The sequence below is a fragment of the Globicephala melas genome, chromosome 8 (assembly GCF_963455315.2).
Source record: "Globicephala melas chromosome 8, mGloMel1.2, whole genome shotgun sequence".
Lineage (NCBI taxonomy): Eukaryota > Metazoa > Chordata > Mammalia > Artiodactyla > Delphinidae > Globicephala > Globicephala melas.
The window spans coordinates 75114968-75138425 of record NC_083321.1 but is presented as its reverse complement, the minus strand read 5'-3'; the positions used below and the strand labels follow the sequence as shown (position 1 = coordinate 75138425).

At 35.4% G+C, this 23458-nt stretch overlaps 1 protein-coding gene across 4 annotated transcripts in view; it reads right to left on the bottom strand.

The window, feature by feature from the left end:
• The window catches only part of CNTN5 (contactin 5), a 1371648-nt gene that overhangs the window by 179909 nt on the left and 1168281 nt on the right, over positions 1–23458 (bottom strand). For all 4 annotated transcript variants that reach the window (XM_060303945.1, XM_030883710.2, XM_060303947.1 and 1 more), the window contains one exon: positions 623–750. In XM_060303945.1, the coding sequence (XP_060159928.1) occupies positions 623–750 (128 nt within the window). The remainder of the gene's footprint in view (positions 1–622; positions 751–23458) is intronic.

Sequence of the window (23458 nt, the reverse complement as noted above, 5' to 3'; positions counted from 1 at the left end):
ATGACAGGTAGTCTCAAAAGAATGTTCTAGACTTGGAATCTAGTTCACTTTAGAACTAGAAAACTAACTAACTGTTAGAAAACTAACAGAAACATTTAAGCATACTAAAAAGTTACAGTGTATAAAAATTCCATTGATGCAGAAATCAAAGAGTAGCTCTGATGTCAGTTCATCTGATGTATATTTCAACACCACATGTTCATGTCCTCCTTTTGCTACTCTTTTTTTTTGCCCCAAATCCCCAGTTGAAGTGGTAACAAAGGAATATTACTGATTGATGCTAAAATTAATCTTGATTCAGGAAAATATTTTTATACTGTTGGTATACTTTTAAATTTTGAGACATCGACTAAAACTTCAGAAAGCTTTCTTTACCCTCCCACATAGTGTGTTCAGAGCATAATATTTAAATTTCTACCAACAAGGTGTTCCTTTCTTCATAGTCCCCTAAATAATGGAAAGGGACAATTTGACTGTGTTAGTTCTTTGTGTACAATATATTTCTTGAACAGGAACATGCACACACATATATGCAAATACACATACATGCACATTATATTTATTCACTTTCTGATAAGGCCATGAAACTATGCTTATAAAACATTTAGCCACATTTTCTTACCTTTCACAGAAACGGAAGCTATGATTTCAGCAGAACCAAAGACATTTTCCCCTTGGCAAACGTACTCTCCCTCATCTGATTTAGAAGCATTTAAGATCCGTAGACTCCCGTCTGGAAGAATAGCTATTCTGAAAATTATTAAAAAGGTTTTTTTTTTTCCTGTTTTACTGCAAATCAAGTAAGTGGTAAGAAACTCTCATGAAATCTGAAACCACTTCCAAGTAATAATAAATAAGGTAAAGGATCACTGTGAAAATATGCAGTGATAGTAGAAATGTTTTGCCCTTCAAGAAATTATGCAATAAACCCACATAACACCTTCTTATATTTAAAAAGGTTAGGGAGTTACGGGTTATTTTTCTTTTGACAACTTTATGACAGTTCCTTTTAAAACTTGTGGAAAAAAAGGTGACCCTGAATTTGATTATTAAAACTTATACTATCACCAGTGTTATTTTAATATTAAGCTTGAGGTATTTCACCTCAAACCAAGAATGACCTCAAAAATCAAATATAAAAAGAAACATCATAAAAACATAGAGGAGGACAAGTACAAACATAAAATTAATTGTATACAGCCTCGAGATGATTTATGGTGGTTTCTCTGCAGTGCAACCCGTGTAGCAAGGGAGTGACAGACCTGATACCTGAAACCTGGGCTGCTCGTACTGCGCTTTTCAAACATAAAAGCATGACATCTGAGTTTGCATTTGGGCTCTTTCAAGACCTTTATCAAAACTGGATCTTGAGTCTTATATGAAGGTGAGAAATTAAAGCATTATTAAAAATTTTTAGAAGTTCTGTGAAAATGAGGTTGACATTCAGGATTACCATATTCTCCTGTGTATTCATCATTCCAGAAATATAAGGATATCAAACTTAATTAGAATTTTTGTCCTTTTCTCCTTCTTATGCTCCTGAAGTATAACCTATTATTTCACCAGTGCATCGACCTACTGAAGCAACCCGAGACATAACAGAAATGGCTGTTGTGATTTTATTTGATATGCCACTAGAATTTAGACTGACTTAGGAAAGAGGAAGTAACAGTATGTGCTACTTTAGGTAGAAAACTAAAGGTCTCACTGAACTTAAAATCCTAAAATTGGATCCTCCTAGTTCTGAAAAGAATAGTTTATTGCAGGGCAACATGATAACATTAAACTATTTAAGATACAAGAATAATGGCTAAATCAGTTTATCAACATCCTTTATGTTATTTTAAAATATGTATTCAGTTTTGCCAATCAGTCCAGAACTCATGGTTATGGGCAGCATTGAACTTTTAACAATTGGATTAGATTCTAGGCTGCTGAATATTGCTTATTAATTTATACTTACATATTATTATCCATAAAGAGACCAGTTTACTGTTCTCAATATGGATTTTCAATATGGATCAAATTTGATTTACAATGTATGAGAAGGGAGCCAAATTTAGAAGTAAGCCAAACTAGGAATAGAGGATTTGACTGTAATTTATGTCTAGCAGGGATATTAATGAGACATTTGGAAAACACAGTGGTCTCTGAAGTTATATAATCCATTTAAGATGGTCAATGAAAAATTCTGTTTGTTATTTAGATAGCACTATTTCTATAAAAATGGAATATATGTACTCATTCCATTTCAATCACAAAGATACACATGCTACAAAAAGATTTATTTGAAAGCAAAGATTATACTTTTTATAAACAAATAAGCTTTCTCTTGTGAGAATGACACACTTTATTGAAATATAGTTAAATTACTACAGTTTGTGCAGATTATTAATATTGTGAAAATGTCTACATTTTACTGACTGGTGTAAATTCTAATCTAGCAGGTGAGAAGTTTGGCTAAAAATGTCACCCCCTTTAAAGAAATAAATGTATCTTAGAAAAATGTCACCCCCTTTAAAGAAATAAATGTATCTTAGATATTGGTAATATTTTAGCTCTTAATTTAAGATAAGTCCTTTCTCACTGACAGGAGGCAATATATTACAAAGATAGTTTATGAACACTCCTGTACTTTAGGCCACTGATCCACTTGGAGGATGAAGAATTTTGAATACCATGGTATTTTTTACCTGTCAAGTGACAATGTCATTTAACCAAAAGCCTGTCTACTGATTCAAGTTTCAAATCCTTATCAGATAAGCTCTTTTTTTAATTTAGAAAAGAAAAAAATAGAATAGACAATGAATGCAATTTATATTATAACATCTGGCTATTGCAAACAAATACTGAGATAATTGAATACTGAATTAATATTTCTTTGCAATTTCCAGCTTCTTTGTCTTCTGCCCTATGTTATTACCATGTGACTCCTACATTTGGAATCTTCAGATTTGTAGACTAATTCTTCTGAGACATCCTTGAACTTGGAATGGGGTAATAAGGGAGTGGTAAGGTGACGGTCCGTTGTGGACAGGGAGAAATTTTAGAAATGCAAACCAGCATTCTAGCACTTAGTATCAAGGCACATTTACTCTCTTCTGGTCTCTAAATTTCTCCACAAGTTTCTGCCTCGACCTGGAGGTGTCTTGGTTCTCATCTTGCACTTAGTTACTGGATCTTTGCCTTGGTAACTTGCCCAATACCACAATCTACCTAGTATACCATTGTGCTTACCCTATCTTGCAAGGATTCATTGCTAGCTTCCTGATGCCTATCTTGATCTCCAAATTTCAGGATCATTTTCTGGACTCTCCAGTTCCATGTTTGGCTTACCTGTCAGATAGTACAACCTATTTTAGACCCTTCCAAGTGCTTGTCTGGGAGTACCACCTATGCACCTGCTGCCATATTATTTAGAGATCATGCTTTGACTTCCAGATTAGATTTTTTCTAGTACCCTATCATAATGGATATTATATCACGGAATCATTAATCACTAATTGAGACTGTGTGCTTTAAAGTCAGAGAGGGTTGCGTTCAAATCGCTGCCATTGACGAGTACTTGTATGATCTTAAAATTACTCAGTCTCTTTCCTTATATGTAAAACTATCATAATTATATCTAACTAGTTCTTTAACAGTATTAACTTGATAATATATGTAAATTATTCTATTTTTGTGGTGTGTGTAGACATTAATTGAAAATTTACTCAAAATTTTAAATAAAATTTGTGACAAATTTTTAAAAAGAAAAAGTAGAGAGTGCCAGGGAAAGTTCTTACTATGAAAGCCTCAACTATTTAGGGTGATGAATCTTTTCTGAGTGAAGTATTGCAGTGAGAACTGAAGGATGAAAGAGAGCTAACTAGGCAAAGTGTGGGAAAGCAGAGGGAATGACATTTGTAAGGCCCCCAGATGGGAAAGACCACAAGACCTTGAAGAATGAAATGGCCAATTATGATGGCATATAAAAAGCAGGAGCAGAGAGTGGCTCAAGGTAAGACTGGAGAGGTAGACAGGGAGTAAGATTATGCAGGACCTCTCATACTATGAAAAATATCTGTCTTTATTTTAGGTCAATGAGAGCTGCCAATTTTTTTTAACAGCTTTACTGATGTATAATAGGCATATAATAAGCTCGCATGTTTAAAGCGTATAACTTTGAAAAGTTCTCACGTATAGATATACAGTCATGAAACCATTAATTAGCATCGTCGAGATCATCAACATATATGTCCCCCTCAAATCTTCCCTGTGTTCCTCTGTATTCTCTCCCCCCAGCCCCTTCTCATACCACCCTTATCACTGGACTACTACTGATCTGCTTTCTATCACTAGAGTAAGTTTTCACTTTTACAAAATTTTATATAAATAGACTCTTAACACTATGTACTCCTTTTGTTTAGTTAATTTCACTCAGCATAATTAAGTTGACATTAAATTGAGTGTCATCCTTGTTACAATGATCAAGAATCAATTCCTCTTCATTACTGAGCAGTATTCTACTGTGTGTAGATGGCACAACTTGCATATCCCTCACCTTTTGGTGGATGCTTGTGTTATTTTCAGCTTGTGGCTGCTATGCTGCTATGAAGATTTGTATATATGTATTTTATGAATATTTGCTTTATTTCTTTTGGATAAATACTTAGAACTGTAATGACTAGATCATCTGGTTAGTTTTATGTTTAACTTTTTAAGAAGCTGCCATACTGTTTCCACATGGTTGTGCCACTTTACATTTCTAGCATCCCAGTGTGAGAGTTCTTGCAACACTTGATATGGTCAGTCTTTTTAATTTTAGTGATTACGATAAGCAGGTACTCTAGAATCTTATTGTTATAAGTTCCATTTCCCTAATGACTGCTGATGTTGAGCATCTTTATATTTGCTTATTTTCCATCTGTATATCTTCTTGGGTGAAGAGAGTGTGAGAATATTTTACCATTTTTATGGAGTTGTTATTGAGGTTTGACAGTTCTTTTTATATTCTATATAGAATTCCTTTTGCAGGTATCAGACTGGCAAATATTTTTTGCCAGTTTCTGGCATGTCTTAGCATTTTTCCAACAGCAGAAGTTCTTGGTTGATGAAGTCCAATCTATTTCATGCTTTGTGCTTTTGTTGTTGTACTAAGCAATAGGTTAGGTTTGTTACCTAACCTAAGGTCACAAAGTTTTTCTATGTTTTCTTTTTGATGTTCTGTAGTTTTAATTTTTATGTTTATGTCTATGATTCATTTTGAGTTACATTTTGTTCATGCTATGAGGTAGGAATCTAACTATTTATTTATTTAGTATATGGTTATCCAGTTGTTCTGTGCCACCATTTGGAAAAGACTATCTTCTCTCCATTGTCAAAAATTAATTGGCATTCATGTCCTGGCTATTGTAAATAGTGCTGCAATGAACATTGGGGTGCATGTATCTTTTTGAATTATGGTTTTCTCTGGGTATATGCCCAGTAGTGGGATTGCTGGGTCATATGGTAGTTCTATTTTTAGTTTTTTAAGGAACCTCCACACTGTTTTCCATAGTGGCTGTATCAATTTACATTCCCACTAACAGTGTTAAGACAGTTCCCTTTTCTCCACACCCTGTCCAGCATTTATTGTTTGTAGAGTTTTCAATGATGGCCATTCTGACCAGTGTGAGGTGATACCTTATTGTAGTTTTGATTTGCATTTCTCTAATAATTAGTGATGTTGAGCATCTAAACGTCCATCAACAGAGGAATTGATAAAGAAGATGTGGTACATATATACAATATTTATTCAGCAATAAAAAGGAATGAAATTGGGTCATTTGTAGACATAGATGGACCTAGAGACTGTCATACAGAGTGAAGTAAGTCAGAAAGAGAAAAACAAATACCGTATATTAACACATATATGTGCAATCTAGAAAAATGGTATAGACGATTTTGTTTGCAAAGCAGAAACAGAGACACAGACATAAAGAACAAATGTATGGATACCAAGGGGGAATGGGAGTGAGATGAACTTGGAGACTGGGATTGACATATATACACTACTATGCATAAAATAGATAACAAATGAGAACCTATTGTATAGTACAGGGAACTCTACTGGATGCTCTGTTGTGACCTAAATGGGAAGGAAATCCAAAAAAGAGGGAATATATGTATATGTATGGATGATTCACTTTGCTGTACAGCAGAAACTGACAAAACAGTGTGAAGCAACTATACTCCAATAAAAAAAAAAATCCATTAGCTGTACATTACAGAGAAAAACGATGCATTAGGTAAACCTCTTTCCATTATGAGTTATGGTGTTGTTGACCGTGAGTTCAATGTTAATAAATCACCATTATATATTATATCAGATGTCTTTAAACAGACATGCATAAGACAAGGCTATGTACTGACCAGTTGTCCACAAGGTGATCAGAGGCTTGCAGGAACGTAACCCTGTTTTTCCCCCATGAACAATGGTTCAGTATTTGCTAATTCAGTGTTTGTGATGAATTTATAGAACATAGATACACAGAAAAATGAGAATTGACTGTATTTACTGCATGAAGTGATGGAGCGGTCTGGGGGTTGCTTAAAAATAATTCACGGAGGCACAGGGAATTAGGTTGGGGCATAGAGGAAACACATTGATGAGTCGAAAATTGGTGAAGCTGTAAATAGCTGCTCATTAAACTGTTTTCTCTATTTTTGTAAATGTTTGGCATTTCCTTAATAAAAAGTTGCTTGCAAAATCCCTGCCCAAAAGATACATCAATTAACATTATATGTGTAGGTCAACAACTACTTAACTGTCTCTGCTATCTCATTGATCTGTCTTGATTACTGTATCAATATGATTTGTCTTGAAGTCATGTAAGTTAATTCTTTCTACTTTGCTCTTCTTTTTCAGAGCTGTTTTGGCTATATTCTTTGCATTTCCATATGAATTTTTCAATTAGCTTGCCAATTTTGAAAAAGCCTACTGAGATTTTGATTGGAATTTCAGTGCTTTAGCTCAATTTTCACAAAAAAATTAACACATTAACGATATGGCTTTACAGTACATGAACATGACATATCTCCATTTATTTAGGTCATTTAAAATTTCTCCAAGAAATATTTTGTAGTTATCAGTCTACAGGTCTTAGATATCTTTTGTCAGGTTTATCCTTTTTTTGATGCTATAGTAAAGTACTTTTAAAAAATTAATTAATTAATGCATTTATTTATACGAAATATTTTGAGGTAATTATAGAAAAACATGTAGTTTTAAGAAGTAATACACAGAAGAATAGAGGACATGGTTAAAAATCTTGGGGCTCACATCTTGGGGCCCAACCTCGGCATATTGACTCAAGTCTGGGAGTGGATTTCAGGAATCTGCATTTCAGCAAGCTCTTCAGCACACCAGAGACCTTCAAGATGGCAGAAGAATAAGACATGGAGATCATCTTCCTCCCCACAAATACATCAAAAATACATCTACATGTGGAACACCTCCTACAGAATACCTACCGAACGCTGGCAGAAGACCTCAGACTTCCGAAAAATCAAGAAACTACCCATGTACCTGGCCGTGTGGCTGACAGGGTCTTGATGCTCTAACAAAGTGTCAGACCTGAGTCTCTGAGGTGAGAGAGCCGAGTTCAGGATATTGGTCCACAAGACACCTCCCAGCCCCACGTAATATCAGATGGTGAAAGTTCTCCCAGAGATCCCCGTATCAATTCTAAGGCCCAGCTCCACTCAGCGACCAGCAAGCTCCAGTGCTGGACACCTTATGCCAAAGAACTAGCAAGACAGGAACACAAACCCACCCTTAGCAGAGAGGCTGCCTAAAATCATAAGAAGTTCACAGATACCACAAAACACACCACCGGACGTGGTCCTGCCCACCAGAAGGAGAAGATACAGCCTCATCCACCAGAACACAGGCTCCAGCCCCCTTCAACAGGAAGCCTACACAACCCACTGAACCAACTTTAGCCACTGCAGGAAGACACCAGAAACAATGGGAACTGCAAACCTGCAGCCTGCAAAAAGGAGACCCCAAACACAGTAAGTTAAACAAAATGAGAAGACAGAGAAATAAACAGCAGATGAAGGAGGAAGATAAAAACCCTCCAGAACAAACAAATGAAGAGGAAATAGGCAATCTATCTAAAAAATAATTCAGAGTAATGATAGTAAAGATGATCCAAAATCTTGGAAATAGAACGGAAAAAATACAAGAAACATTTAACAATGAACTAGAAGAACTAAAGAGCAAATAAATAATGAAAAACAACACAATAAATGAAATTAAAAATGCTCTAGAAGGAATCAATAGAAGAATAACTGAGGCAGAAGAATGGATAAGTGACCTGGAAGATAAAATAGTGGAAATAACTACTGCAGAGTAGAATAAAGAAAAAAGAATGAAAAATATTGAGGACAGTCTCAGAGACTTCTGGGACAACATTAAAAGCACCAACACTCAAATTATAGGGATCCCAGGAGAAGAAGAGATAAAGAAAGGGACTGAGAAAATATCTGAAGAGATTATAGTTGAAAATTTCCATAATATGGGAAAGGAAATAATCAGTCAAGTCTAGGAAGCACAGAGAGTCCCATACAGGATAAATCCAAGGAGAAATATGCAAGACACATATTAATCAAACTATCAAAAATTAAATACAAAGAAAAAATATTAAAAACAGCAAGGGAAAAGCAACAAATAACATTCAAGGGAATCCCCATAGGTTTAATAGCTGATCTTTCAACAGAAACTCTGCAAGCCAGAAGGGAGTGACAGGACATATTTAAAGTGATGAAAGGGAAAAAACCTACAACCCAGATTACTCTACCCAGCAAGGATCTCATTCAAATTCAATGAAGAAATTAAAACTTTAACAGACAAGCAAAAGCTAAGAGAATTTAGCACCACCAAACCAGCTCTACAACAAATGCTAAAGGAACTTATCTAAGTGGGAAACACAAGAGGAGAAAAAGACTGAGAAAAACAAACCCAAAACAATTAAGAAAATGGTCATAGGAACATACATATCGATAACTACCTTAAATGTAAATGGATTAAATGCTCCAACCAAAAGACATAGATTGCCTGAATGGATACAAAAACAAGACCTGTATATATGCTGTCTACAAGAGACCCACTTCAGACCTAGGGACACATAAAGACTGAAAGCGAAGAGATGGAAAAAGATATTCCATGCAAATGGAAATCAAAAGAAAGCTGGAGTTGCAATTCTCATATCAGACAGAATAGACTTTAAAACAGACTATTACAAGAGACAAAGAAGGACACTACATAATGATCAAGGGATCAATGCAAGAAGAAGATACAACAATTGTAAATATTTATGCACCCAAAATAGGAGCACCTCAATTCATAAGGCAAATGCTAACAGCCATTAAAGGGGAAATCGACAGTAACACAATCATAGTAGGGGATGTTAACATCCCACTTTCACCAATGGACAGATCTTCCAAAATGAAAATAAATAAGGAAACACAGCTTAAATGATACATTAAACAACATGGACATAATTGATATTTATAGGACATTCCATCCAAGAACAACAGAATACACTTTCTTCTCAAAATAAAGAAAAGGAAGAGAGCAACCAAATCAGTAAACAAATCTACCAAAGATAATAAGCTGTAAATACTAAACTAAGATTAACATAAAACCATAAATAAATTAGATGCAGAAAGCAAACCCCATGTCTACACTTTCTCCCAAAGTCCACCTCCTCAATTTGGGATGTTTCATTGTCTGTTCATGTATTCCACAAATGCAGGGCACATCAAGTTGATTGTGGAGATTTAATCCATTGCTCCTGAGGCTGCTGGGAGAAATTTCCCTTTCTCTTCTTTGTTCACACAGCTCCTGGGGTCCAGCTTTGGATTAGGCCCCGCCTCTGTGTGTAGGTCGCCTGAGGGCGTCTTTTGTGAAGTCTGAGGTTTCTGCCAGCGTTCAGTAGGTGCTCTGTAGGAGTTGTTCCACATGTAGATGTAGTTTTGATGTATTTGTGGGGAGGACGGTGATCTCCACATCTTACTCCTCCGCCATCTTGAAGGCGTCCCTCCTGTCATCTTCTTAATAGGAAAAACAATTATATGTGTAATTATAATTAAATGAGATTGTGCTAATGGAGATGCACGTTTCCAGAGAAAGTGATATCTAAGATGATACCTACAAGAAGTAGGAATTAGGCCATTGAATGGCTGGAAGCAGGAGATAGAGTGAAGCATCTCAGTTAGATTCGTCAACTTCTTATTGAATAACTTCTGTAGTCCAGACACTACAGAAGGTATCTGGTATACAATGAAGAAAAAATTCCAGTTCCTACCCTCAGGAATTACAACTAAAGAGGAATCATCAGACAAGCAAGCAAGAAATTAACATTCAGCATATTAAATTCTGGAAAGGAATAAGCACAGGTAACTCTTTGGATTACATAGAGCGACAGCTCACCAGCCTGGGGGATGTGAGTGTGGTTAGAGGAGAAATCTCAGGGGAGGTGACAACTCATTTGAGGGCTGAACATTAGGTAAGTCTTATTCTTATCCAGGCTTTGTGGGAGGGATAGGTAAAATTATTTATTGATAAGCCTGTTTTCTGATTGTTTTTCTGAACTCTAGTCTTTCACTCCTTGCATTCAAATTGTACATTTCCTCTGGATTTAACTTCCTAAATTAGAGCTCACTCTTTTGCCTGAAATTTTCATGGCTCTCAGTCTAGCCTGCAAAATAACATACTTCTCCTTTGTAGAACAGTTAAAAGTCTCCACCAAATGGTCATAACTTCTATCATCCCTGATCTCCTGTGCTCTACAGGTCTCCAAACCATTTGTAATACATTTTCTCTGTGTGTTTTATTTCATTTGTAAATTACCTATGCATCTCACACACATACACACATAGAGTGCTATACTAATAATGCTAAGTACACTGTAAACATATAATAATTAGATATTATAAGTAAAACAAACATGTTATTCCATTTTCTCCTTTCCCCCCTCCCATCCCCTAATGAATATCTTGCACAATTGAACTGTTCATACCTGTATTTGGAGACCATTTCTCTAGTCATAAGTCCATGTACCTTTCAGTGGTTAGATTCCTACCTATTTATCACAGCTCAAATGTGCTATCTGCCTGAACTCCTCCTTAATGCTCTTTAGTTAGGATTATTACTGCCTTCGTTTTCTACTTCCTCAGAAGCAAAATAGCACTGTCACATTTTTTTCTTCGTACATGATAGCTTGTGTGTCTTATCCACTAAGAACTACAGTTTCAGCATTTTCAAGTGGCTACATTAAGACTTGAGAACAGAAAAAAATGATTGGTTCAAATAATTAAAAACTACTTCAGTGTTGAAAATAATACAGTGGAATGTTGTAACAATTAGTCAACCCAAATTTATCTCTTCCATTGATGTATAAGAAAGAGTTACCACCATAAAAATATAATAAAATTTTACTATTATATTAGTACTTTCAATGACAGAGTTATAAGAAATATTTCAAAATATTCTATAACAAAAGTACATTTTATATGAGATATAGGTACATTTATGATTTTTGATAAAATCTGAGATGAAACCTTTAAAAAATAAGAGAGCTTAGGACCTATAAATGTCTTAATATGGTTCTGCTAATGCTAAGCATTTACTAATCACTTTATATGTGTCAGGCATCATACTAAACTTCTACACCTTATTTCACATAAGGCTTCTAACTATGTGAGTTGAGTATTGCTAGCCTCATTTACTAATGAGAAAACTATGGTTCCTCATAATTTATTGCTTTATTCAAGGCTATTCAGCAAGTGACAGTGCCTTGATTTCAGCCAGGGTCTTTGATTTGTTATTTGTTTGCCTGCCAGTATCTACCTGACTCACTTGTAACCTCCTGCACTTGTTGTCTTCGTAAACTCCACAATAGCTGGTACTTAATAAATGAGGATGGAAATAAACTGGATATACCTTAAGTGATTTATCTTATAGATGAAGAAATTGATGTCCAGAGCACTTCAAATCACTTTTAAAAAATAAAATGGCATATAGTTTGTTTGATAATATTTATTATGCTCCTACTGTCTGCCAAGCCCTGTAAAAAAAAAACCTCTTTTAATACATTTTAATACTTACAAAGACCCCAGGTGTAATTTTACACTCATTTGATAAAGGAAAAGGAAGAAAATGAGGCACAGAGGACAGAAATAACTATCAAGATTTTAGAGCATGCCTGCTGGATTCCAAAATTCATACTGCACTTTCAGCTACTATACGTTGACCCAAAGTAAGCATCAGAAGAAAGCTTTGCATTAAATCACAAGCTTAGTGGCAGCTCTGACCTGTGATAGAAGCTGACAGAAGTGGAAACTCAAGGGTAACAACAGGAGACACATGTTTCCTATAGACGATGAAATAGAGAAATTCACACTCCTTAACTTGATCAGTAAGATTTTACAAAGCTAAGGGCAATATGCACTCAAGGAGGGCTGTGCCGTCACCTTCTCTTCCCTTTAGATGCAGTTTAGCTGGAAGGAAGAAGGGAGATGACCCAGAAAGACATGTATGATGGCCTTTAGAAAGCAAGAGGGAAAGTTTAAGTGCAGAAGTTACTTTAATTAATGGATCTCATCCCTGGCTCTGAGCATCACTGCAAGGAACTTGAAGAAATTGCAGGGCCTTTTGTGCTGAGCCACCGAATCATTTCAGAACCTCTATGCTCTGCAGAAAGGGTGAGACGGAACAGAGGCAGCTTCTTTGTCAGAGCTAGATATTGGAAGGTATTTGCCATTAACAAAACAAAATGAAATAAAATAAAAACCACAAACACATACTTTTATTGTCCTCTTTCTGAGGATATAGCTACAAGGATTTGTCACAGACACAGCAAACAACATAGACTGAACTACACTCATTTTTTTTTTCTCAGATTGGCTTCTTACACCAATGTTTCTTATTTTACATAAATTTGTATGAAAAATTCTGAGTGTGCATGTATCTATTTTTGTGGAGACACTATGTAACTTTCCTCAGATTCTCAAGGGAATCTGTGATGAAAACAAGATTAAGAACCATCATAAAATCTTTTATTTTTTAGATGACATAACTGTACTCAAAGATGGGAAACCTAGAGTATTACCTTTTTAAAGTTCAGGGTAAAATTCAGACTATTAACTCAGAAGTCATCATTTGCTTGTCTTTTTTCCATCATAACAAATTGGTCAAGCCAGATCTATTGCACATTTTAAATATCTCTTACATCTAACCCCTTAATTTTGGCTTACTGGAGAGCCTAAACACAGTGGGTAACAAACATGAAGTGGTTTGACCTTTTCTAATTATTGCCTTTAAACATGTTCTGTCTAATCCCTTTTTCTACTTCCTTTGAACGTCCAGAAGGTCCCTCAGCTTTCAGATAACTTTTATTTGTCACAAAGGGCACAGTTATCTCTGATGTTCTGCTCTTCCCCTCCACTTGCTCAGCCCTTAGCAAGTGACTCGAACCCAGGAAGCTGCAACTACAAGGAGAATGGAGAATGGTCTCTCTTTACACCTCTTCTCTTTCTTCTCTCCAATTCTCTTTCTCCTCTGTGTGTCATAGTAGGGAGGAGAGAACTGGTAAGGGAGCAGTGTCTCTTCCTTCCCTGACTTCTTTTTGGTCCTTACTGGGATGCAGCTGCCACTCTGGGTGAAGTGCTATCCACTGACCCATTGCTGATGGAGGCCTCCAAAGACTGGTAATTGTGAGCATGTCAGTTATTCTGTGGGCCCTTCTTCCTGAGTGTTCCCTGATGTAGCCTCCTTTTCAGGCACTGCCTCTTCCCCTCTCTGTCAGCTCTCACTTCTGTCAATTTGCTCATGGAGCCTAGAACACTCATGCTTGCCTCCCTTCTCTAAATTCCATCCAACCCATGGGAACCCCACATACTCTTGCTCTTCTAAATGGTAGGAGTGTAGGTCTCCTTCCTGCCACCCCCCCTTGCTGCTGTGTCGTCTCTCTCCAGTTATCTTCTCCCCCTATTCAAACAGGGCCAGAAGACGATTGGCAATTCTGTTATCTAAGCAAATGTTCCATAAGGAATAAGATACCAGTTTTATAATGTCTGTGACTGTCCTTGGAATTTTCTCCCTTACTTGAATTTCAAGTTGGGAGGGGTAAGGAAAAAAATCTCACAATCCACATTAAGCCAGAGTCTACAAAGAATGTCTCCCCATCTCTCTAATATTGTCTTATACACACAGAAGTGAGGAGGGAAGAAGGACGTGGAGGTGGAAGATAATGCTATGCTGAGATGACATTTAGACAAGCAGAACTGGTGTAGCTACCTGTGTCCCGAATGAGCTACCTGGTTCCTAAATTTTTAGGTGTCTCTGCAGGATATTGGGTGCTTAGTGCAGCTTTGTTCTCACTTTTGAGTTTCAGGTTTAACATATAATTACCACTTTCTCTTACTACCACAATGTTATTTGAAGCTCTCATCAACATTCATCTTTATTTTTTTATTTTTTTTACATCTTTATTGGGGTATAATTGCTTTACAATGGTGTGTTAGTTTCTGCTTTATAACAAAGTGAATCAGTTATACATATACATATGTTCCCATATCTCTTCCCTCTTGCGTCTCCCTCACTCCCACCCTCCCTATCCCACCCCTCCAGGCGGTCACAAAGCACCGAGCCGATATCCCTGTGCCATGCGGCTGCTTCCCACTAGCTATCTACCTTACGTTTGTTAGTGTATATATGTCCATGCCTCTCTCTCGCCCTGTCACACCTCACCCTTCCTCCTCCCCATATCCTCAAGTCCATTGCTTTCAGTACCAGGCCACTCCCTATTTCAACACGTTGGCCACCGTGTGGTGTATGATGCTCTTACCACTGACTTAATGCCTATCCAAGTCTCCATGCGGCATTCAGGATAAAATCCGAAACTCTTCAGTATGATGTATGATTCTTTCATAATCTTAATCTATCTCTGCCTTTCCAATCACATCTCAAACTCCTAGCTGCTTCCTCACATCTACACCCATCATTCTTTCTCTTCATAATGAACCACTTGTCATCCTGTGAAGAGTCTATGTCTTTCCATGACCTCAAGTCTTGGCAAGTAGTTTTCCTCTATCTAGCTTTTCCTGCTTCCCAGCTTCAGATCTCTCTGGTAGATTCCTTATCATTCTCAAACTACTTGTTGTTGTTGCTCAAATCACATCTGGGTGATGTTCTGTGATCCTCAGTTATTATCTCCTTACCCATACATCATTATTCTTCTGTACTCTTATACTTCGAATACACTCCTCAGTATCCCAGATCTCAGAATACTGTTATAAATATGTTTTCTAGACTGAAAACTATTTGAGGAAGGAAATGAGCATCATAATGACACAGTAAGTAGTCAACAAATTAGTGCTCAAATCCCTTATCTTAGTATCTGATTAATTACCACATTTAGTATAAATTAATTTATCAGACCCTGTTTTTTCCATAAGGGTCCACACTGAGAGCTCTGGCTATCTAACTATGGTAAGGAGGCAAAGAATAAAATTGTAGAAGGAGACAATAGAAGATATTTTGAGTTAACTTCATTTGATAGGGTTGAAATTCCTATATTTTTTTTCACTGTTAAAATATGTTTTCATACAAATTGTGAATTTTTTTGTTCTAGTTCTGTGAAAAATGCCATTGGTAGTTTGATAGGGATTGCATTGAATCTGTAGATTGCTTTGGGTAGTAGAGTCGTTTTCACAATGTTGATTCTTCCAATCCAAGAACGTGGTATACTAAGTGAGAGAGTGGCATGGACATATATACACTAACAAATGTAAAATAGATAGCTAGTGGGAAGAAGTTGCATAGCACAGGGAGATCCACTTGGTGCTTTGTGACCTCCTAGAGGGGTGGGATAGGGAGGGTGGGAGGGAGACACAAGAGGGAAGAAATATGAGGATATATGTATATGTATAGCTGATTCACTTTGCTATAAAGCAGAAACTAACACACCATTGTAAAGCAATTATACTCCAATAAAGATGTTAAAAAATATTTTTTCATTATTTTCACAGGTTTAGGTACATTTCATAGTACTATGGTATGTCTGTTAGCATGAATATGCCAGTTTTTCCTTATCGACAATGCAAAGCTACTCAAATCTTAATGGATATTCTTTCTTTGAACCATACTTTGAAAAGTGTTATTTATTAGCTAGATATAAACCTGTGTATTTATAATATGTTCTTCTATTCTATATTAAATTTATTTGTTCCTTATAGGCTGGTAAAAACCTGTTTCAACTAAGTGCATTTTTTTCATTTTCCCCTGGAAGCATTTGGCTTAACACTAATGAGAAATTGATCTTACAAAGAAAGAGAAATTAAAACCAAACACAATAGAGCTAGGTAAATGTAGAGTGATGGCACTGGATTCTAAACTTTTCCACTGAGATGTTTCTAAAGCTGAAAGATGCTTTGGAATTGTATATAGCCTCAAACTGAGAACTCTTTTAGTAAAAAACATAGTTGAAATGGCATTGAATCATTTACCCTGTAGCTTTTCATAGTGTTCTGAATACTCTGTCATTTCATGTTAACTTGGACATGAAACTTGTCAATATATCTTAATGCAGACTAAAAAGGAAAAGGACAGGTATTTATAAAGACTTGAAATCTTTATTACTCCTGGAGTTTGTGTGAGTTTTTGCATTTTCTTTTTAGTCTGCTGCCTGTATAAATATCTAAATCTCTTAGGAAGCAGAAATAAATTATTGCTCTTTTGAAACCTCTAAGGTCACAGAGATAGCATCCAGGGCAAATTATGAATTTTTGATATCCCCACCTTGGGATGGTTTTTAGTCCATGTTAAATTATACTGACCTAATTAGAAAGCTTGACTGTGGCTAAGCTCTTTAATATTAAAAGAATGCACTTTATTATTTTTTTTATTAGTTCTCTCTTGGAGAGCAGCTTAAGTTACTTTCTGAACAAAATACATCAACATCAGCTAATTGATTTGTTTGTAATTTTTATTTTTATTTTTTATCAGTTAATTGATTTTGATGTAAGGCAGTATAGGGTAAATTAAAGTATATTAGACAGTCAGTACAAAACCCCACTTCTGCTCTCACTTGTTATCTGACCTTTATTTTAATTTTATGCCTCATCTCTTTCATCTATAAAATGAAGAGTGTGGACTAAATTTCTAAGCTATTTTTCACTTATTGATCCATAACTTCAAATCTTTTTCTGTCTCAGGCTACATTCCATGATTTCTTTTCTATCTTATAGTAAGCTCCAAGCCCCAGAGTATATGTCTGCTGCTTTTTTTGCTTTTCTTTCTTTCTCTCTTTTTTTTTTTTTTTGAATCAAGATCTTTCACAGAACAAGACAGGTTCCCAGTTCCCTGACTTCCAATTTGCACAGACATGCAGGGCACTGTCCTCTTTTGGGGAAGACAGAGAAGAATATAAAACCTTGATCAGTGCCCTGAGATACTCACTGATCCCTTTTTCACTTATGTGAAACTACCTGGCTACTAACAAGACTCATTTGGGTGGTAGGGAATAACTATCAGTATTTGAGAAATTTTAAGACAGTATTAACTGAAACATAAGGAAATTAAGTGTCAGTTAAAATTTCAGTTGAGTTTAGGGCTTAGTCAGTTTCATAAATAGAAAGGTTTGGAGAAATTAGAAGCTGTTGTCCAATCAGAAATCATATTAGTTCGACCATCTTAATTATTTTGATGTGAGTCCATTAACTGCATCATTTATATTTCAATTTCTTTTAATCAAAATTTATGTGGTACAAAAAATCACACACAGTTTTTTTTTAATTTTAGACAGACAGACTCTGCCACTTATGGGCTGAGTGACATTGGGCAAGCAATTTAATCTCTCTGAATAAGTCATTTGTAAAATCAGGGATGCTAATATTGATGTGGTAGTAGTAAGCATTAGAAATGAATAAAGTGGCCATCACCATGCCAAGAGTAATAGAAGGCATTCAGCTGGCATTTGCTATTTAACATTAAAAATAATAATAGCTATTATTTGTGGAGTGCTTGCTATGGGCCAGGCACTGTGCCATATTCGCATACCTGAGTCATATTCTCTTGGGCAGATCTTTTAATATAGTAACATTAAGCTGAGCTCTAAATGATAAGAAGGAGGCAGCCATGGCATTCAGAATCTGGGAGAATATTTTTGTTAGAGGGAATAACAGGTACAAAGACCCTGAGACTACAGTGAGTTTGGGCCTAGGGACAGTGAGAAGGCCAGGATGAATGAAGTGCACCAAGTAAAGATAAGAGAGGTAAATGTTTGTATTGATGGAAACATTTAAGTAGATTAGCTAGAAATTTTAGATCTAACCTACCATGGAAGAAAAAGAAAAAGTATATTTTGCTTTCAGTGAGAATAATCGGAGATGTGAATACAGATCTAATTACTTAAATGGTATTCACTTTAGCTGGAAGACAAAATAGGGGTCATTCATGTACTTAAAATAAATACTGTTTATATAATATCATAAAATTGACTGAAATAATATGAATAATTTTTTAACATTTCATAGTTCTGGTCAGGTGTTTCAGTTGGAGAACGGCCATTCAAAAGCACATCTTTACTTTTGGCATCTTTAAACAAGGCAGTTCAGTTTTTCTTGCTATTTTTAGAGCAATCTTGGTACCTCTGGACTCAGAGAAAGCTCAGCTACCAATTGAATTTCATAGTCTTATACTAACAAGTGCTCTTCATTCTTTCTTCACTTAAATATTTGTTGAGCATCTAGCACGTGTCAGGCATTGTTTCATGCTACACAGATGAGGAGAAATAATTTCTTTGGATAAAGTTCTCAATAGATATCTTTCTGTTCCTTGAATGGAAAAATGTAGCACACTAGTGCCAGCAACAAACCTTGGGGTCTAAAATGCTGTATAACTCCACTATCACTATCTTCCTTTTGGCTAGTTAACTGATACCTATCCTTCATTCTTTGTTTAAGTGTCACTTCCTTTGAGAAGCCCTCTCTGACTACCCCTGGCCTTGTCTGTTTATTTTGTTATACACATGCATTGGATCAGATTTCTATTCTTCAGAAAGAAAAGTAAATTCCTTAACCCAATTTGTTATTATTTATTAATTAATGTAATATTTATTTGAGGCCTGCTACCCTACTATAAGTTCCATGAACATAGTTCCAAGTTTATTTGTGTTATTCTTTGTATCCCTCATGTCTGACATGGAGATTGGCTCAGATTAAGTTGCAAAAGAGTATTTGCTGAGTGAATAAATAATTGCATGAATGAATATTCTTAAGAAAATATCTCCTATTTTGCCTTGCTTTAAATGCATTGTATTGGTCATTTCATCTTTTTTTCTGCTACTCTTAAAATGAGGCTTAAGAAATACTGAAAACTTAAAGGCTTGTTTTTAAACAAAGTCTACTATCTCTTACACATGAGATATGTCTTAATCACACTCTAAGAGCACAATAAAAGAAGATTACATACATATTAATTTAATATTATTTTCTCTTGATTCATTTTGATGAATATCTACCTTGGTGTACTATTTTAATTGCAGTTTAGAGGCAAGGGTTGGAAGTTGGGGCAGGCAATGCCACTTTATAAAGATGAAAATGTCATGAATTTACATTGCAGCATAATTAGGAACTCCTCTATGAAACATGAATAGGAAGAAAAGTTGGAATTGAGACACTTGGGGCCTAACTCTTCTGCTCCATTGATTGTTTGCCGTTAAATAAGTCATTTCACCTGTAAAATGAGGGAGTTAGTCTAGGTGGTTTCTAATGACTCTTTCAGTTCTGAACATTATATGATTCTATAACTAAGAGAACCCATTCAGAAAACCCAAGGAGGAAGATCATTGTTTATAATTTAGATATCTGACCAAATATGGAATCCATCAGGCAAGCTGTTTTTTCAAGATAACATTAGACAAGTGTACACAAATGTAGGTCATTGGCACAAAGCTAGTAACTACTCTTCTTTATTGCCTGTTCTGGGTTAGATGATAGACTCAACTCAAAGGAGGACAAAACTGTTTTTCACTAAATTCTAAAATATTCTTATATTTTTTTGCTTAAATGAGTCTTTGGGTGAGCATGGGTTAATTTAAAAAAGTGTTCTTGGCATAATTACCAAGGGTCAGGGAGAAATAGCCTAAGTTAGAATGAACTTCATTATATGGAGGCCAAATACAGTTAGGATGGACAGAACTTACCTTACCTTGAGCAATATGAAATGAACAGCAGAATTATTTCCATATTATCCTGAAGCACATATTTGTGGAATATGCTTCTTTAAAATTTAGGATTGGTAATTAAATGTTTGTCTGAAAGATTTTCCTCTTCTTTTTTTTTTTACATGAAACGTATCCATATGCCTAGGTAGCAATCATCTACATAAATATTATTATTGTAAGGTTTATAATAATGTCTGGTCAGATGAGGCCTGATTCTCTAATTGATTTCATAGTCTTCAACAGTACTGCTAGAATATCAAGTGTTAGTGACACTTTTTAAAGAAAAAAGTTTTTTTTTTTTTTTTTTTTGCAGTACACGGGCCTCTCACTGTTGTGGCCTCTCCCATTGTGGAGCATAGGTTCCGGACATGCAGGCTCAGCAGCCATGGCTTACGGACCCAGCCGCTCCGCGGCATGTGGGATCTTACCGGACTGGGGCACGAACCCGTGTCCCCTGCATCGGCAGGCGGACTCTCAACTACTGCGCCACCAGGGAAGCCCAGTATTCATTTTTTAACTCCAAAAATCATACTATAATTTTTTGCTTCTTTTTCTGCATCATATACCATTTTTTAGCTAGAGAAATTAATGAAATCAGAAATGCTACTTTTGATTTGGTAGGACTGATGAAATAGACTTGAATCACCAAACAGCTACTGACAGTCACTTAGAAAGAAAATTGGAGCAAAGATTTCAGCAATGCGTCAAGGAGACATGGATAATTTTATGAGATAGTGCAATGTAATGATAAAGACTTTCAAGTGAAGGCTCAGGAGTTAGATAATTCTGGGTTCAAATCCTTCCCTAATTACTTCCTAATCCGTAATGTAGACACGTTCTTTTGAGCCTTTGTTTTGTGGATATAGCATTATCTATCTCTAAGGATTACCTTAAGGATTGAGAGGGAATGAAAATTGATTAGCATTGGGTCTAACACCCAATAAACATTCAATAAATAAATGTCGGCTATTATTCATGAAGGAATTGTAGAATCTTAAAATTATGTGGGACTTCATGCATTCACCCTTGTACTCACAGTAAGAGTTACTTTTAGTGTTTATATGATAAAGGGTCATTCAATGTCACTGTTTAAATGTTTTGAGGGATAAGGAACTCAGTAGTTTGAAAATAACCCACTTAATTGTTGGAAAGCTTTGTTGACACTCTTTAATAATAAGCCTAAAAATGGACTTCCTGTTTGTTAATAGCATTTTCATATATCTTATTTCTTTATGGTTCACAAAGTACTTTTGATACATTATCTCATTTGATACAACAACTCAATGAGGGAAGTATGTTGCATTCGTTTACTCATTTATTCATTCATTCAAAAATATGTATTAAGTATATTCTATGTGCCAGATACTGATCTAGGTTCTGGGGAGTTACAGCTTCATAACAGATCAAAGGGCTGAGATCTTTAGGCTCTTATTTTGGTGTACTATTTTTTACCAGATTGTTTGTAACACTAATTATTTGTTTCTGTGAGATGAGAATCTGAGTCTCAGATTCTTTCACAATGTCTCTCACATTGCTATTTTTAAAAAAAATTAATAAGCTTTATTTTTAGAGCAGTTTTAGGTTCACAGCAAAAGTGAGTGGAAAGTACAAAAAGTCACCTATACCCCCTGTCCCCACACATAGCACCTCCCCTACTATCAACATCCCACACCACAGTGGTAAATTTGTTACAGTTAATGAACCTACATTGACACATCATTATCACCCATAGTTAACATTAGGGTTCACTCTGGGTATTGTACATTCTATTGATTTTGAGAAATGTGTAATGTACCCAAGACTGTAACATTGTACAGAGTAGTTTTATTGCCCTGAAAATGCTCCGTATTCTGCCTATTCATCCCTACTACTCCCCTAACCTCTAGCAGCCACTAATATTTTTACCATCTCCTTCATTTTGCCTTTTCATCAGGCGGTTGGAATCCTATAGTATGTAGAATTTTCATTTGCCTCATATTGCCTCTTTAAATTTCTTCCAATCCTGCTGCCACCAACCTTACTGACCCTCATCACTTCATCATTTACCCCATTCCTCTTCCTACAGATTTGCTTTATTAGGCTACTCTTTGGCTGAAACCCAGCTAGAAGCTGAGATTGAATGTAGATTGCTTAAACAATCATAAAATAAAAATGCACATTTATACATTTTGTGGTTTTATGACTTAATTTCATGTACAATATCTCACTTGATTCTTAAACTTGTGGTATATTAGAGATTACCAGATTCCTTTACAAATTAGTTGGAAAAATTAAGTGACTTGTGCAGGCAAGTAACTAGATAATACAAAACACCCCAGAATCTTCTGGCTAAATACTATGCTCTTGCCACTGCTACCTATTGGTTTTCTGATACATTTCTACAAAAATCATATTATCCAGTTAATTTTATTTTTATCAAAAGTATTATCATTTTTTCCATAATTTATAATTTATAGTATCATAAATTATAGAAAATAAGAATAGGGAAATGGATATTCTTGACATTTATTTGGGGACCTCACTTGGAATCTCATTTATACTATGCTCTCCATGTTTTTCAAATTTATCTAGGTATAACTAAAATATGGATTATTTTTCCCATTTATTCATTGGTCCAGTGTGATATGAGGAATGGTATATAGAATAAAGAAGATATAGCTACCACTTTAAATAAGATTGTATTTTAATTTAGAGCAAAGATACAGCAAATAATAATCTAAAGACAGAGTAAGAGTCAAAAAATTGAAAAATACAGAATAACATTAAAATTATTAATTGATACTTTGCCCTATCCTTATATTCATTATATTCAGAAGTGGATTTTTAGCTTTGATTGTGTTTGTCATCAATGCCAAGTGTTGGACATAGAGAACCACACAAACTTAATCTCTCAAGCTCATGATTTAAAATTGAATAGGGAATATTACTCAGCCATAAAAATGAATGAAATATTGCCATTTGAAGCAATGTCGATGGGCCTAGAGAATATACACTTAGTGAGGTAAATCAGAGAAAGACAAATATTACATGATATCACTTATATGTGAAATCTAAAAAGTAGTACAAGTGAAGTTATTTACAAAATAGAAATAGACTAACAGACATAGAAAACAAATTTACAGTTACCAATGGAGAAAAGAAGAGGGGAGAGGATAATTTAGGAGTACTGTATGGGATTAACAGATACAAACTACTACACATAA